Source organism: Leucoraja erinacea, chromosome 14 (genome assembly GCF_028641065.1).
Source record: "Leucoraja erinacea ecotype New England chromosome 14, Leri_hhj_1, whole genome shotgun sequence".
Lineage (NCBI taxonomy): Eukaryota > Metazoa > Chordata > Chondrichthyes > Rajiformes > Rajidae > Leucoraja > Leucoraja erinaceus.
In genome coordinates, this window is record NC_073390.1 from 13,482,906 (window position 1) to 13,496,668 (window position 13,763).

At 42.3% G+C, this 13,763-nt stretch overlaps 1 protein-coding gene across 1 annotated transcript; it reads right to left on the reverse strand.

Moving 5' to 3' along the window:
• Positions 1-6,641: 6,641 nt before the first annotated feature.
• LOC129703289 (transmembrane 4 L6 family member 20-like) lies at positions 6,642-12,795 on the reverse strand. The gene is made up of 4 exons (XM_055645636.1): positions 12,286-12,795; positions 9,245-9,310; positions 8,974-9,125; positions 6,642-7,145 (listed from the first exon to the last, which is right to left on the reverse strand). The coding sequence occupies exons 1-4, from the start codon at positions 12,454-12,456 to the stop codon at positions 6,809-6,811; spliced, it is 726 nt and encodes a 241-aa protein (XP_055501611.1). The 5' UTR covers positions 12,457-12,795; the 3' UTR covers positions 6,642-6,808.
• Positions 12,796-13,763: the final 968 nt, after the last annotated feature.

A 13,763-nucleotide genomic window follows, 5' to 3' on the forward strand; every position in this document is an offset into this window, starting at 1 on the left:
ATACGACAACATTAAATGCTAATGTTTAATGCACATTTTAAGTAACTTATTGTCAGTAATGTATTTTCTAAGCACGTGGAGACAGTGCGGAGATGATAGAAAGCCATGTATCCACGTTTGCTATTAACATTACAGGCAATGTTATAAATAATGCAGCTTGAAACATTCATAGATATTAGCAGATCGTGAATGGACCAAGCTGTGGTTGATAAATTCTAAACCTGCAAATATGAGTTCATCCATTTTGGACTTAAAAGTGATAACCAGAGTACTTGCTGAATTGTGAAAAGCTGGAAGTGCAGATCTGAAGAGACTTTGGAGTCGACATATTTCAATGAAATAAAGACTAAGAAATGTTTAATGAAAGAAAACTTTTCATTGTATCTCAGTTTATGTGACAATGGATAGCCTCACATTTATCCACGTTAAACTGCATCTGCCGTGCATCTGCCCACTCGCTCAACCTGTCCAAGTCACCCTGCATTCTCATAGCAACCTCACAGTTCACTCTGCTACGCAGCTTTGTGTCATCTGCAAATTTGATAATGTTACGTAATCCCTTCATCTAAATCGTTAATATATATTGTAAATAGCTGCGGTCCCAGCACCGAGCTATGCGGTACCCCACCAGTCACTGCCTGCCTTTCTGAAAGGGATGTCTTGAATTTTCATGCCTTGAATTCTCATGTCGGGCCATGTCATGTCACTTCGAGCTAAATTACAAAAATATACAATAATTTTGTTAATTGCCAGTGAACAATCCCTTTGGGATGTTTATAATGTTGACTATTTTTTGTTTTCTTTCCAAATAAATTGTAATATTGTATGTTAATTATGTTATATTCCCAGGTTCTTTGGAATACTGAAGGACCATTATTTAGGCACTTCATCTAAATTCCAATGAGTAGCTCCAGTCTGTGAATTGATTTTAACTGTGGTACTAATCAGGGAACCACTGGTCATTAATTAGAATATAAATCATTTCCTTGTATCCTTCATGGTCGTGACTAATTAGTATCACCCCTCCCACCCCTTGTAGTTTTGCACCCAACTGCTAATTCTTTTTTTCTGCCCTTTAACTATTACATTATAAACTGCAACTAATTATGGATGATGCTCCATTTCTCCATGTGACATGAAGATTACACACAAATGTGGACCCAAGCAGATGCTGATTTTCAAAACAAAACACACAAAGTGCTGGAGTAACTAACAGGTCAGGCGGCATCTCTGGAGAACGGGGATGTGATATTTCAGATTGATTTGGTGGTGGGGAGGGGGCGGAGGGTTGGACAGAAAGCTGGAAGAGACGTGGCAGGACAAAGTCAGGCAAGTAATGGTACATGTCGAGGGAGGGGTGGTGATGGGCAGATGGTTGGATAAAGGCCAGAAATGAAAAGACATAAGGATAGAAGAGGTGCGAATTATCACCCCCCCCCCCACCCATTCCTTGTACTTTTGCACCTAACAATTTTTTTCCCGGTAAGTTGGATTTGTTTTTTTTAATGTCTTTTGTTTAGCTATCCCACGTGATAAATGTCGAACAATTAAGGATGACTAGACCAAGTGCAGACCCGTTGCTCCCCCAGCGCAATATTCCACCACTCACGCATAGCCCCCAATCGCGCAGAAATGCTGATTTCTCCAGAAACTTCAGCAACAACTCCCCCACCTCTTCACCCTCGCTCTTCAATCCCTACAGAGGGAGGGGGGCAGGTAGAGAGGGAGGGAGGGAGGGGGTAGAGAGGCAAGGGAGGGGGGGGGAAGAGAGGGAAGGGAAAGAGAGGGAGGGGGGGTAGGGAGTGGAGTGGAGAGGGGAGGGGGTAGAGAGGGAGGGGGAGTGGGGGGAGGGAGGGAGGGGGAATGAATGAAGGTAGATAGGGGGGGTGGGAGATTGCAACCTTCACGTGGTCCACCCTATTTCGACGAATGCAATTAACCTGCCGTGCGCAAACAGAAGATCAAACAGAACAAGTTGTATTACAACTTTAGGCTGTGCACGCCATACGCAAGAAGAAGAAGAAGAAGGTATATAGGGAGGGGGCATCTCCCTCCTCCACTCCTCCCCATCTCCCTCTACCACCCCACTCCCCACTCCATCTCCCTCCTCCTCATTTCCCTCATCCTCCTCCCCTCACTGCCATTCCCTGCCCCAGGACCTACCCAGGTCGTAGAGCAGCGCCAGGGCCTGAAACTCGGCCTGTTCTCGTACTCGGCCCGGCTGGGCCCTGGCTGTAGACTCCAGCCGTCAGCTTGGCCGTCACCTGGGCTCCAGTGCAGGCCCCAACTTCATCTCCGGGCTCGTCCCTGACCCCAGACCCAGGCTTGTCCTTGGTTCCAGCGGCGGCTTCTTTCTCGGCCCCGATCACGGTCCCATCCCAAGCCCCGGGCCCGGTCCTCACTGCAGCTCCAGCTCCACCCTCCCCACCTGGCATTGGGCGCCGGCAGACACCGCCACTCCTCGTTCACCGCGAGCGCTAGAGTGCCCCTCCCTCCCGGAGTGTCCCGTCCTGCCTTGCAAGTGCATTGTGACGTCACTGGGTTTTTTTTCCCAAAATGGATGAGTTTTCGGGCTGTTTTTTAAACTTTAAATGATTAACAACTTCGGAAATATAGATGGGAATGTGATAGGAAGATGTTTATTGCCTCGACGGGAAAAATGTGAGTAGAATGTGTGAAAATGAGAAGGCTGTGGCCAAGCGTTTGGACGAAAATAGGTATTAACCAGATATTCACACACGCCACAAACAAAACAAAGAGTTTTACTATTATAGAGATGTGCCATTTCTGCATGTAACGTGAGGGTTGGAAAAATTCTGGCACATCTGGATTTTTTGACAAAAACAACATGAAATGAAAACTATCAAGAAATGTTGTTACTATATTTTTACTCGGGACATTTTGAAAAGTGTGTTGGACGACAGCCTGAAATAACTAAATCTCCAAGCATTTCTGATTAATGACAATTAGAAACTAGATCAGTTTATGCTAATTTCATGTAGAGATGCCTTAAAACAAGGGTTCCCAATCTGGGGTAAATACCCACATGAGGTAAATTGGTTGATTTTAGATTTGTACATATTTTTTCTCATTGACTGACTGTGTTTGGTTCTGGTATACTGGTATCTGTTCATTAGTTGTTCATAAATAAGTGAAATAACATTTTTATGTGCTATTAAAGTTGCCAGGGGTAAACTGGATGAAAAAGGTTGGGAACCCCTGCTTTAAAATGATAATTGCATCGACTGCTGGCAAACAAACCTGTTACTGCAACATCAGAGGGAACATTTTTTCACTGAATGATTTTTCATTATTTGTTTTATTCTGCTATTCATTGAAACCTGGGAAGAAGAATGATTGACCATTAGTCATAATATCTAGGCATTGTTCTCACAAACAGCTCTCACCGGGCAAAGGTTGATGATTTTCTTGCTGGCTTTACAGTTTAGTTCTTGTATGCATTTTCCCAACATGATAATGTTTAACTGCAAGCAGCAAATCTTTGATTTCAGATTGAAAAGTAATGGTCGCAAAGGTCTACTTCAAACTGAACCACAGCAGATTTTGGCCATCATAGAATTTCAAATTATTTTTATTTTGCTGCATGTAATGTATGTTTTTCAGTAGCTTCTAGTCATGATTGTGGGAAACCACTAGATCAAAATAATGTAAGTATTTTTGCAAATGTTGATGTCCAATTTGGAGTTATCAATGGTGATACTTTGCAGAGATCCTGGCCGTAAAGAAGCACTTCAAGTTAGTGAATAATACATCTAGTTCATATTTCTTGTACCAAACCTCTCCAGTTGTCATTGACATTTATTTGCATCCTTGGACATTAATGTGGGATAAGTGTGTAGAAAGGAACTGCAGATGCTGGTTTATACCGAAGATAGACACAAAGTGCTGGAGTAACTCAGCGGGTCAGGCAGCATCTCTAGAGAAAAAGGATGGGTGACGTTTCAGGTCAGGACCCTTCCTCAGACTGGAATCCATCCTTTTTCTCCAGAGATGCTGCCTGATCCACTGAGTTACTCCAGCACTTTGTGTATAAAGTGGGGTGAGGTTGGTCTAAACCAGAGGTTCCTAGACACCACCCCTTGGCTCCATAAACTGATCCCCTGTGCTCCCTGCCTTAGAAAAAACATTATTCAGTGTCGCTGTTTGAACGACCCACTAAGTAAGATATTAACACAATAACATTCAAAACAGTGACGATTGATGGCATATTCATTCAAAATCCACTTACAGCTTCTTAGTTGAATTAATTTAACAAAATTGATTAACTTGATCCAGTGATACCAGATTTGCAAAGTCTAATAGTCGTTTAGCAAGAGTCTTAGGTACCACATTTAGTAACTACCTGTACTTCACTGTTCAGTAAATTCTCAGAGCAATGGATTGGCTTGATGAAGTGAAAGTGGTTTCCCGATGACTGGTTTAAAGTCACTTAACAGAAGTCACAAATCTTCACATTCAGTAATCTGGTGTTGATTTCTTCATTTGGGGAGAAGTTGGGTGACCAGACTAAATCCACGTTACACCAAATACGATGTTGGAAATGCAACACAGAGTTGTCCCTAGTTCAGGATAGTGATCAGAAATATCCTTCCCCAACCCAAACTCTTGCTACGATTCCTTAAACTTCAGCTCAATGACATATGTAGCTCAATTAATTATTCCTCCACTACCGCAATGTCTTCAGCCCCCAGCCATTTTAGCCACCCACCCCAGATAATCCCAGACCCCCCCCCCAACGGGGTGGTACCGTCCATTATGGGAGCCACTGATCCAGATCATTTTACAATTTTATACATCACAAGTAGAACCTTGTTGCCTTGATAATGAGATGCTAATCATTTGTTCCCCTTGCCCACAGAGTGAGTTTGCTGTCTCTGCAATCATCTTAATCTCCACAATTACATTCTACCTTAATTCAATCCACATTCACTCCCTGATGTCACCTACAGACACAATCCCAGTGGAGATGTGAAACAAGCAAACCTGCATCATTGTTTATGAATCTTCCTTGCCAGGTTGCACCATGCCTCCAATGCACCAAACCCTAACTGGATTAAAATTAAACTACAGAACAATTTTGAAGCTGTTCATAAATTCATGTCATACGAGTCAAGAGTAGGTTATTTGGCCCATTGAGTCTACTCCGCCATTCTAACAGGGCTAATCTATCTTTCCCTCTCAAGCCCATTCTCCTGCCTTCTCCCCATAATCCCAGACATCCTTACTAATCAAGAATCTGTCAATTTCTGCCTTAAAAAATACCCAATACGTGGCCTCCACAGCCATCTGTGGCAATGAATTCCACAGATTCACCACCTGCTTATCAAATAATTTGCTCCTCATCTCCAATTGAAAGGTACATCCTTTTATTCTGAAGTTATACCCTCTACTAGATCTCCCACTAGTGGAAACATCCTCTCCGCATCCGCTCTCTCCAGGCCTTTCATTATTCGGTAAGTTTCACTAAGGTTTCCCCGTCATCCTTCTAAACTCCAGCGATTATAGACCCAGTCCTGACAAACACTCAAACGTTCAATCTGCTGCCACGGTCACTCTAACATCAATCACTGAACTTCAGCAGGTAGCAAAGGTTGTGTATGTGTACTCTGAAATCCCAAATTGCAAATCATCAGTGAGGCATCTGTAAGATAAACATCCATTGTAAATCTGCCACCACAGCAGAACAATGGCAGTGGACAGGCCACCTCTTCTATGCCCCTAACACGTGACTCCCAAAGCAGACATTATGAACTTCATCGCATCATCTCAGAGCCCCCATAACCTGAGTGAAAACAAGTCATCTCAGAGCCAAGGCAAGTAGAGCAAGTTGGCAACACAACATGATAAATTTCTCAATTTCATTCCTTCTTCTTAAAAATAATTGATCATAGGGCCCACAATGGGACTTAAGAGATTGGACTCAGTTGTAAGCTGTAAGTGTTAAAACCAGTGCTTTATTCTGCTTCAAGAAGAGAATATATAGAAAAAGAAGCCACAACGCTTGAGTACAAGATTATAACCAATGGCAGCAAGATATGATTTGTTAAGCTCAGTTTCATACAAAACAATAATAAGGGTCATGTAGGAGATATTCTGGAGTCAACATTAGTGACTTTAGAATTGCATACAAACAATTAGATACCTGTGCCATGTAATGAAACGATTCAACACAAATAGGTTTGTGCTTTTTGTTGCAGAAAAATACACAAAGTGCTGGAGTCAGGCAGCATCATCACTGGAGAACTTCTTCAGATGGATGGGGGAGGAGGGGGGTGATGATGGTTTCATGAAAGAAGGAGACAAAGGGATTGGACATGCCAGAGGAAGGTTCTTGGGGGAGGGGACTGATGCAAATACAGGTGCAACACAGAGGAGGGTTGTAACTAAGGGGGGACAGGAGATGCAGGGGGGTTGATAGGCAGATAAGGGGGAAATCCTTGGACAGAGAGAAAAGAAGATGTGATCTCTGGACAGAGGGATTGAGGCCAGATTTGCAAAGTTGGTTGTGCCAGAGGCTAAGGTGTGTTGGAAGGGGTACGGGGACTGAGTTGGTGATCAGCCATGATCATATCGTTGCAAAGGCCGAATGGGTGCACCTAAACACAGATGTTTCTGAGGGGTGGGAAGAAAAGGGGATGTGGTAGCAAAAGGGAAGGGGGAGGAGATTGATTGGCAAAAGTTGCTGGACAATTCAATTTTCACAAACCATTGTTGTTGGCACATTTTAAAAGGGTGATGTAACTGATGTTTTTCTGGACAAAATGTTGTTGTGGATAGAAATGATATATTACACAGGCCCGCTGTCGTATCTTCTGGATGATCTGCAGAAACAGCCGTAAATTCCAACGATTATTTGCATTGCGCTGACAATCACTTCCAGTATTGCCACTAGAAGGAGTCCAGTGAAAGTGACAACGTGAATTGTCTTTTGCAGCTCTGCAGGTATCTCTGAGATCTGAGCATTTGGTTCAGCTGTAGTTCCCAAAACCAGTGATTCATTGATAGGGACTCTGGTAACATTTATATTTGGCAGAAGAGTTGGTTCCGTTTCAAAGGCAGTTTGATTAATTCCACACTCATCTTCCAGAAACCACTTTAATTCAAACTTGAGTTTTGAAAGAGAGCTGTAAAAATAAATTAATTGATTAATACAATGTAAAGTTAAGAGTCATAGAGTTATACAGCACCGAAAGAAACAGGCCCTTTGGCCCACTGTGTCCATGCCACACTTTTTACCATTCAAATCCCATTTGCTTGGATTGGGGGTTACATCTTCTATGCTGTGACTATTTATGTGCCTGTCTAGTGTCTCTTAAACCAGTTATTGTTTCTGTCGCCACCACCTCCTCTGGCAGCGAGTTCCAGATATCAACACGATATCAGTCTTTGTGTAAAAAAACTATTCCCTCAAATCCCTGTTACAACTGTTCCTTCTTTTAACTCTTGATATCCCTATAATGGAGAAAGGATAGACTATCTACCCTATCTATGCCTCCTATGATTTTATATATCTTTATCAGGTCACCCCCCCCTTGCTTTACGGAAAACAAACCCAGATTATCCACTCTAAATAAGTAAAGTCCTCCAATATAAGCAGCATCCTGGTGATTCTCCTCTGCATTCCCTCTTGAGCAACCACATCCTTCCTCTGATGTAGTGACCAGAACAGCACAAAGTGTTGTCCACGCAGTGTTTTGCAAAGTTGCAACATTACATCCAACATTTCTATTCTATGTCCAAACCAAGGTAAACTGATCTCATCTGCCAGTATATAAGCCATATTTTAATATTCCCTCACTCCCATGTGCCTGTCTAAAAAAAAAACCCACTATCGTGTCTGCCTTCACCACCATTTTTCTCTGTACACTCCCTGTTATGCTTTTGTATGACTTGATTGTACTTGTGTATAGTATGATTTGACTGGATACAGTGAAAAGCTTTCTTTGCCATCTATCTCAATGCATGTGACAATAACAAACAAGACCATTTAATAGTTACAGGGAGCTAAGTGGGAGGATGGGTGGGTTTTGAGACCCAACGTAGACTTGTTGACCGGAATCGCCTCATTCATGGTCGGGAGAAAACATACAACATGTGATGAAAGGTATTAAGGGATGATATATTTAACGGGGACCATGCCATAGAGTCGACATAACAGTGAATGGCAAATGAGTTGATGGACAGGGAGTTTTACTTCCTGTCCTTGAGAAAATTTTTCTCTCAGACAAAAACTAACTGATGCTTTTTTAATGGTGTTGAGATTTATTATAAGGTGTTATTCTTTATCACTGCTTTGATCCCCAGTCTGATGGTGGGGATAAGAGAACATTGACAAATTGCTTTTCTTTTGCACTGCCTCCAATCTGTGAAACCTTGTTTGTTTCTTAGCAACCAAGGCCAGATTTCTTTGTTAATCCCTATTTTCTTACTATAAGTGTTGAAAGGACAAAATTTTCTTTAGTTTAATCTTTGCTAAAACTATAAAAACCAGTGAACTATGTTCTATCTCTGCAGTTTAGGACGCGGGATAAATTGGTTGGAGAATTTTAGTTTAGTTTAGAGATACAGCGCGGAAACAGGCCCTTCGGCCCACCGGGTCTGTGCCGACCAGCGATCCCCGCACATTAACACTATCCTACACCCACTCGGGACAATTTTTACATTTACCAAACCAATTAACCTACAAACCTGTACGTGTTTGGAGTGTGGGAGGAAACCTTGGATCTCGGAGAAAACCCACGCAGATCGCGGGGAGAATGTTCAAACTCCGCACAGACAGCACCCATAGTCAAGATCGAACACGGGTCTTCGGCGCTGCATACGCTGTAAGACAGCAACTCTACCGCTGCGCCACCATGACCACGTGAATTGTTAATCCAGAATGAATGATTTTTTAATGTAGCCGGGTGTACCATGTGTGCTTGTACACCTTTGGTGGTTCAATGACCTTACCTTATATCTTCCATTGAAAATGTGCAGTTGTCTACACTGTGACTTGCTGTATTACAGATCAACGGCCCGTTCACGAGGGAACAAAGTGAAACCGAAGCACAGTAGAAGGCTCCAACAATGCTGATCAGGCTGAAAAGTGCAGACAGTAGGAACTGGAAGTCAGAACAAAAAAACGACAAGAAATTTTTATAGACATACCGGAACTTTGGAGGAAAAAAATAAGTCACATTTTGATTTAGATTGAGCAGATCGATTAGATTTTTCCACCTACCCCAGTTCTGGTATTGCATTTCTGTCCCTTACGTGCTGCCAAAGACATGGATGCAGCTGGTATAACCTGTTTCAGAGTCAGAAACATCCACTTTAAGGTTATTAAATTGTCTTAAAAGCGTGCATCAATTTCAACAAGTTTGCAGCTTTAGCAACTTTTGCAAAGTGGCATGTTCCAAAGTTTGCAAAACAATTATGGACAAGAGACAATTCTAGACCCCGCTGGATACCCACGCAGACACTTGTTGGTTATGACAAGGGTTACAAAGCGATGTCGGGCAGTATCGCTGGCAACAACACATCCCTCCCAGGCAACCTCAATAGATTCTATGTTTGTTTTGAACAGCGGGTCAGTGAGATGATGTTACCCGCTTCCCAACCACTTCAGGTGCATGTGTACCCATGGTCACCATCGCTGACAACAGGTCACCCTTTGCTGAGAGTGAACGTGCCGAGAGTAACTGGCCCTGATGGACTCCCTGACCATTTCCTCAGGACCTGCACGGATCAACTAATGGGAGTATTCGCAGACATCCTAACCTCTCCCCATGCCTATCTGTGGTTCCACTGGCTTTAAAAAGACCACTTTTATCCCAGTGCCCAAGAAAACCAAGGTAGCGTGCCTTAATGGTGTCTGGTCGCATCAATCTTCATGAAGTGCTTCGAGAGACCAGTCAGCTCCAGCCACCCAGCCAGCCTTGATCCATTGCAATTCGCTTATTGCCACAACAGGTTTAGTTAGGTTTTGTTTATTATATCACGTGTACCGAGGTACGTGAAAAGCTTTTCTTGCATGCTAACCAGTCAGCAGACAGACAATGCATGATTACAATCGCCAACCGCAGTGTACAGATACATGATAAAGAGAACCGTGAATAAGGTTTAGTGCAAGATAAAGTCCAGTAACGATAGTCTAAGGGACTCCGATGAGGCAGATGGTAGCTCAGGACTGCTCTCTAGTTGTTGGTAGGATGGTTCAATTGCCTTATAACAGCTGGGAAGAAACTGTCCCTGAATCTGGAGCAGTGTATTTTCACTGGGGAGAGGGGAGAGGAGGGAATGGCCGGGGTGTGATTTGTCCTTGATTATACTGGTGGCCTTGCCGAGGCAGCGTGAGGTGTAAATGTAGTCAGTGGAAGGGAGGTTGGTTTGTGTGAAGGTCCATGGCAAATGCCATCTCCGTGGCCCTACACTTATCCTTGGGACGTCTGGATCACAAGGATACCTATATTCGACTCATATTTATGGACTTTAGTTTTGCCTTCAACATCAAAATGCCAATGAAAATATTTTTTTGCGTGCTAACCAGTCAGCGGAAAGACAATACATGATTATATTTGATCCATCCACAATGTAAATATATAAGGGAGTAATATGAATAACGTTTAGTGCAAGCTAAAGTCTAGTAAAGTCTGATTAATTATAGCCTGAGGGCCTCCAGTGAGGTAGATAGTAGCTCAGGAATCCTCTCTAAATGTTGGTAGGACGGTTCGGTTGCCTGATAACAGCTGGGAAAAAGGTGTCCCTAAATCTGGATGTGTGCGCTTTCACTCTTCTGTACCTCTTGGCTGATGGGAGAGGGGAGAAGAGGTAGTTGTCAGGGTGTAACATCCTTGATTATGCTGGTGGCCTTGCCGAAGCAGCGTGAGATGTAAATTGGGTCAATGGAAGGGAGGTTGGTTTGTGTGATGGGCTGAGTAGCGTGCACAATTCTCTATAGAATGAGAGGACATCTCATTGAAATATATAATTCTGACAAGGCTCAACAGAATGGATGCAGGGAGACTAATTTGTCAGCCTGGAGTATCCTGAAACCAGGGTACACGGTCCCAAGATAGGACCGTGATGAAGGAGTGAACCTGTGGAAATTTCTGTCACCGAAAGTCAAGTTTATCGTCAAAGATAGACACAAATTGCCTGAAGAAGACTCCCGACCCAAAACGTCACCCATCCTTTTTCTCCAGAGCTGCAGTAACATGCGGAGTTACTCCAGGACCTTGTGTCTATCTTTAGTATAAACCGGCATCTGGAGTTCCTTGTTTCATATACACAACTGTTGGGGAGACCAATTTATTGGTTATACTTAATCAAGGCAGGTTGATTTCTAAGCACTAAAGGCATCCACGAATAAGGAGAGAAAAGAGGAATATGTTACTTTGATAGAGGTTTAGTCGTGAATGTATCACCACCTCTTTCTGCACCTATCCTTCCATGTTCTAATCAAATGACCAAAAGTTCTGGTTTTATCTTATCTTATTTTCAGCAGCACAGTAATAAAAAGTAACACTATAATGTCATCTTCTTCGTCTTGCGTATGGTGTGCACAGCCTAAAGTTGTGGGTCAACTTGTTCTATTTGATCTATTTGTTTATGCACGTCGGGTTGATTACATTAGTCGATACAGGGTGGACCACGTGAAGGTTGCAATCTCCCACCCCAATAATGTCATCATGCTGCAAATTAAAGATGAAACAGATTCTAGTTACGTTGATGCCATCTAGGAACAACCATTTCTAAATTTGCAAGAAGTGTGCCATCAATCGATGTACCCTGTTGCTAAAACATTTGCAGAAATTAAATAAATCAGAACTAGACTCTCTAATGCTGTGTCATGCTTTAGGAAACCTTGTGGTTGTATGTACCCTGTATCATTTGGACAAGTTTCTAATTAACATTTTCAATGATTGCAGCAATTTTACTTCTACAATATGAAAATCAATGTCTGAAATAACAACATGTATCCTTACTCTACAGGCATTGATACTGAACTATTTTGGAACTGAAAAATATTCTGAAATACCCGATGCGATGCTTGCACAAGAATTATATTCGAGGATGAAATAACTATCGAAGTTTGATCTCCTACGACAACATACCATTCAATATCCAGTAACACTTTAGCAGTGTTCTCACTTCTTAACTATGTGTTGTTCCATGCCCCTGTTATCGTCCACAATTTTAATATTTCTAATTCGATTAATTTATGGAGCACACACATCTACTAAGCAATATAGTTCCTTGTACTGCTGTGCAATCTCTTACCAAGATCCCACCTCCAAGAACACCCGGTAGCCACCATTCGTAACATGATATGGAGTTTCGAAATAAGTGCCCATCATGATAATCCATGAACAGAGGTATTAAATTCATAATTATAGCCAAAATAGTTAAAGCTAGAAGGCAAGAGCCATTAAATAAGGTGAAACAAGCCATTCCTGTTCACTGACAAATTCAGTAGTTGACACGGCAAGAACTCGGGAGCAATAGATTTCACGATGAATAAGTTTCGAAACATTGTAGTTATATATTACGTCAATGATTAAACTCGGGGACTTTTTTTAAGTAACGAGATGAAACAGTTATGTTTTCAATGAACTCACCAAGTTTCTTAGTTTTAATTCTGTTGAATTATTAACATCAATAGGTTTTCAAACAGTTCTCTAAGATCTGAATTTCCCCGATTTTTGTATATTTCTCAGAAACAACAAGATATTTAGGACTGTGATGAGGAAGTGAACCTGTGGTAATCTCAACCACATAAGTTTAGGAAGACTGAGAAAACAGATAACTATTGCCCATTTAGTCTGAGACCAATAGTTGCAGAGTTCTTTTTCTTATCTTTTTTATACTTGCCTTCATGAGAATATTAAAAAAAATAGATCTGCAAATACATCATGACCTGGAAACAACCAAAGGGTTTTATTATAAATGAAATACTTTTAACGTATAGTCACTATTGAAATAAAGAAATCCAAGCACCGGTTGGTTCACTAATTTATGAGATAAGGGGATTGTTGTATGAGATAATTGAGCAAACGAGGTAAAAATGCTGGAAACACTCAATGGGTCAAGAAGCATCAAAAACGAGTAAAGGGCCTGTCCTGCCCAAAGAGTCATAGCGTCTTTCTGGTCACCGCTGAATTTTCAAAATGTTCAAATATTTTCGGCGACAGTCGGAAAATGGGTTTGACGCCAGTGAGCGTAGCTTGACTTCTCCTGACATAGGCGTTGTCGTAGGTTGTCGCCAGGTGACATAAGTTGGCGCCGGTGCTGACTTCGGTGAATTCCATTGACGACTACCTGCGTCAGCGTCAAGAGAAGTCAAGTAGCGACAGGCATTGGCTTCAGTTGTCGCCGACAACGTCATAGTTTGGTTGTCGTAGGTGTCATCGTAGGTTGTCATGGGGCGGTCGTAAGCGGACGTCCACTAAGTCACGACGATTGGGTCGCAGGTTGTCGGTAGCTTGGCGTCGATTAGGTGGAAGGTTGTCGGTAGCTTGTCGCAGACATTGTCGTGGGGGAGGGGGGGATCCAGTCGCCGTTTTTTTATATATTGCCTGTGGGACAGGCCCTTTAATCAAGTCAAGGGTCCTTCATTAGAATGAGAAAAGTAGAAATAAATTGCAGTCAGATGATGGAAAGGAGGAAAAAAATAGGTAAATTGCAGCAGAAATTGAAGAAAGTAGTAAAGTCAAGTTGAGTTTATTGTCGTTTTGTACGTACGGTGAGGTATAGGTACG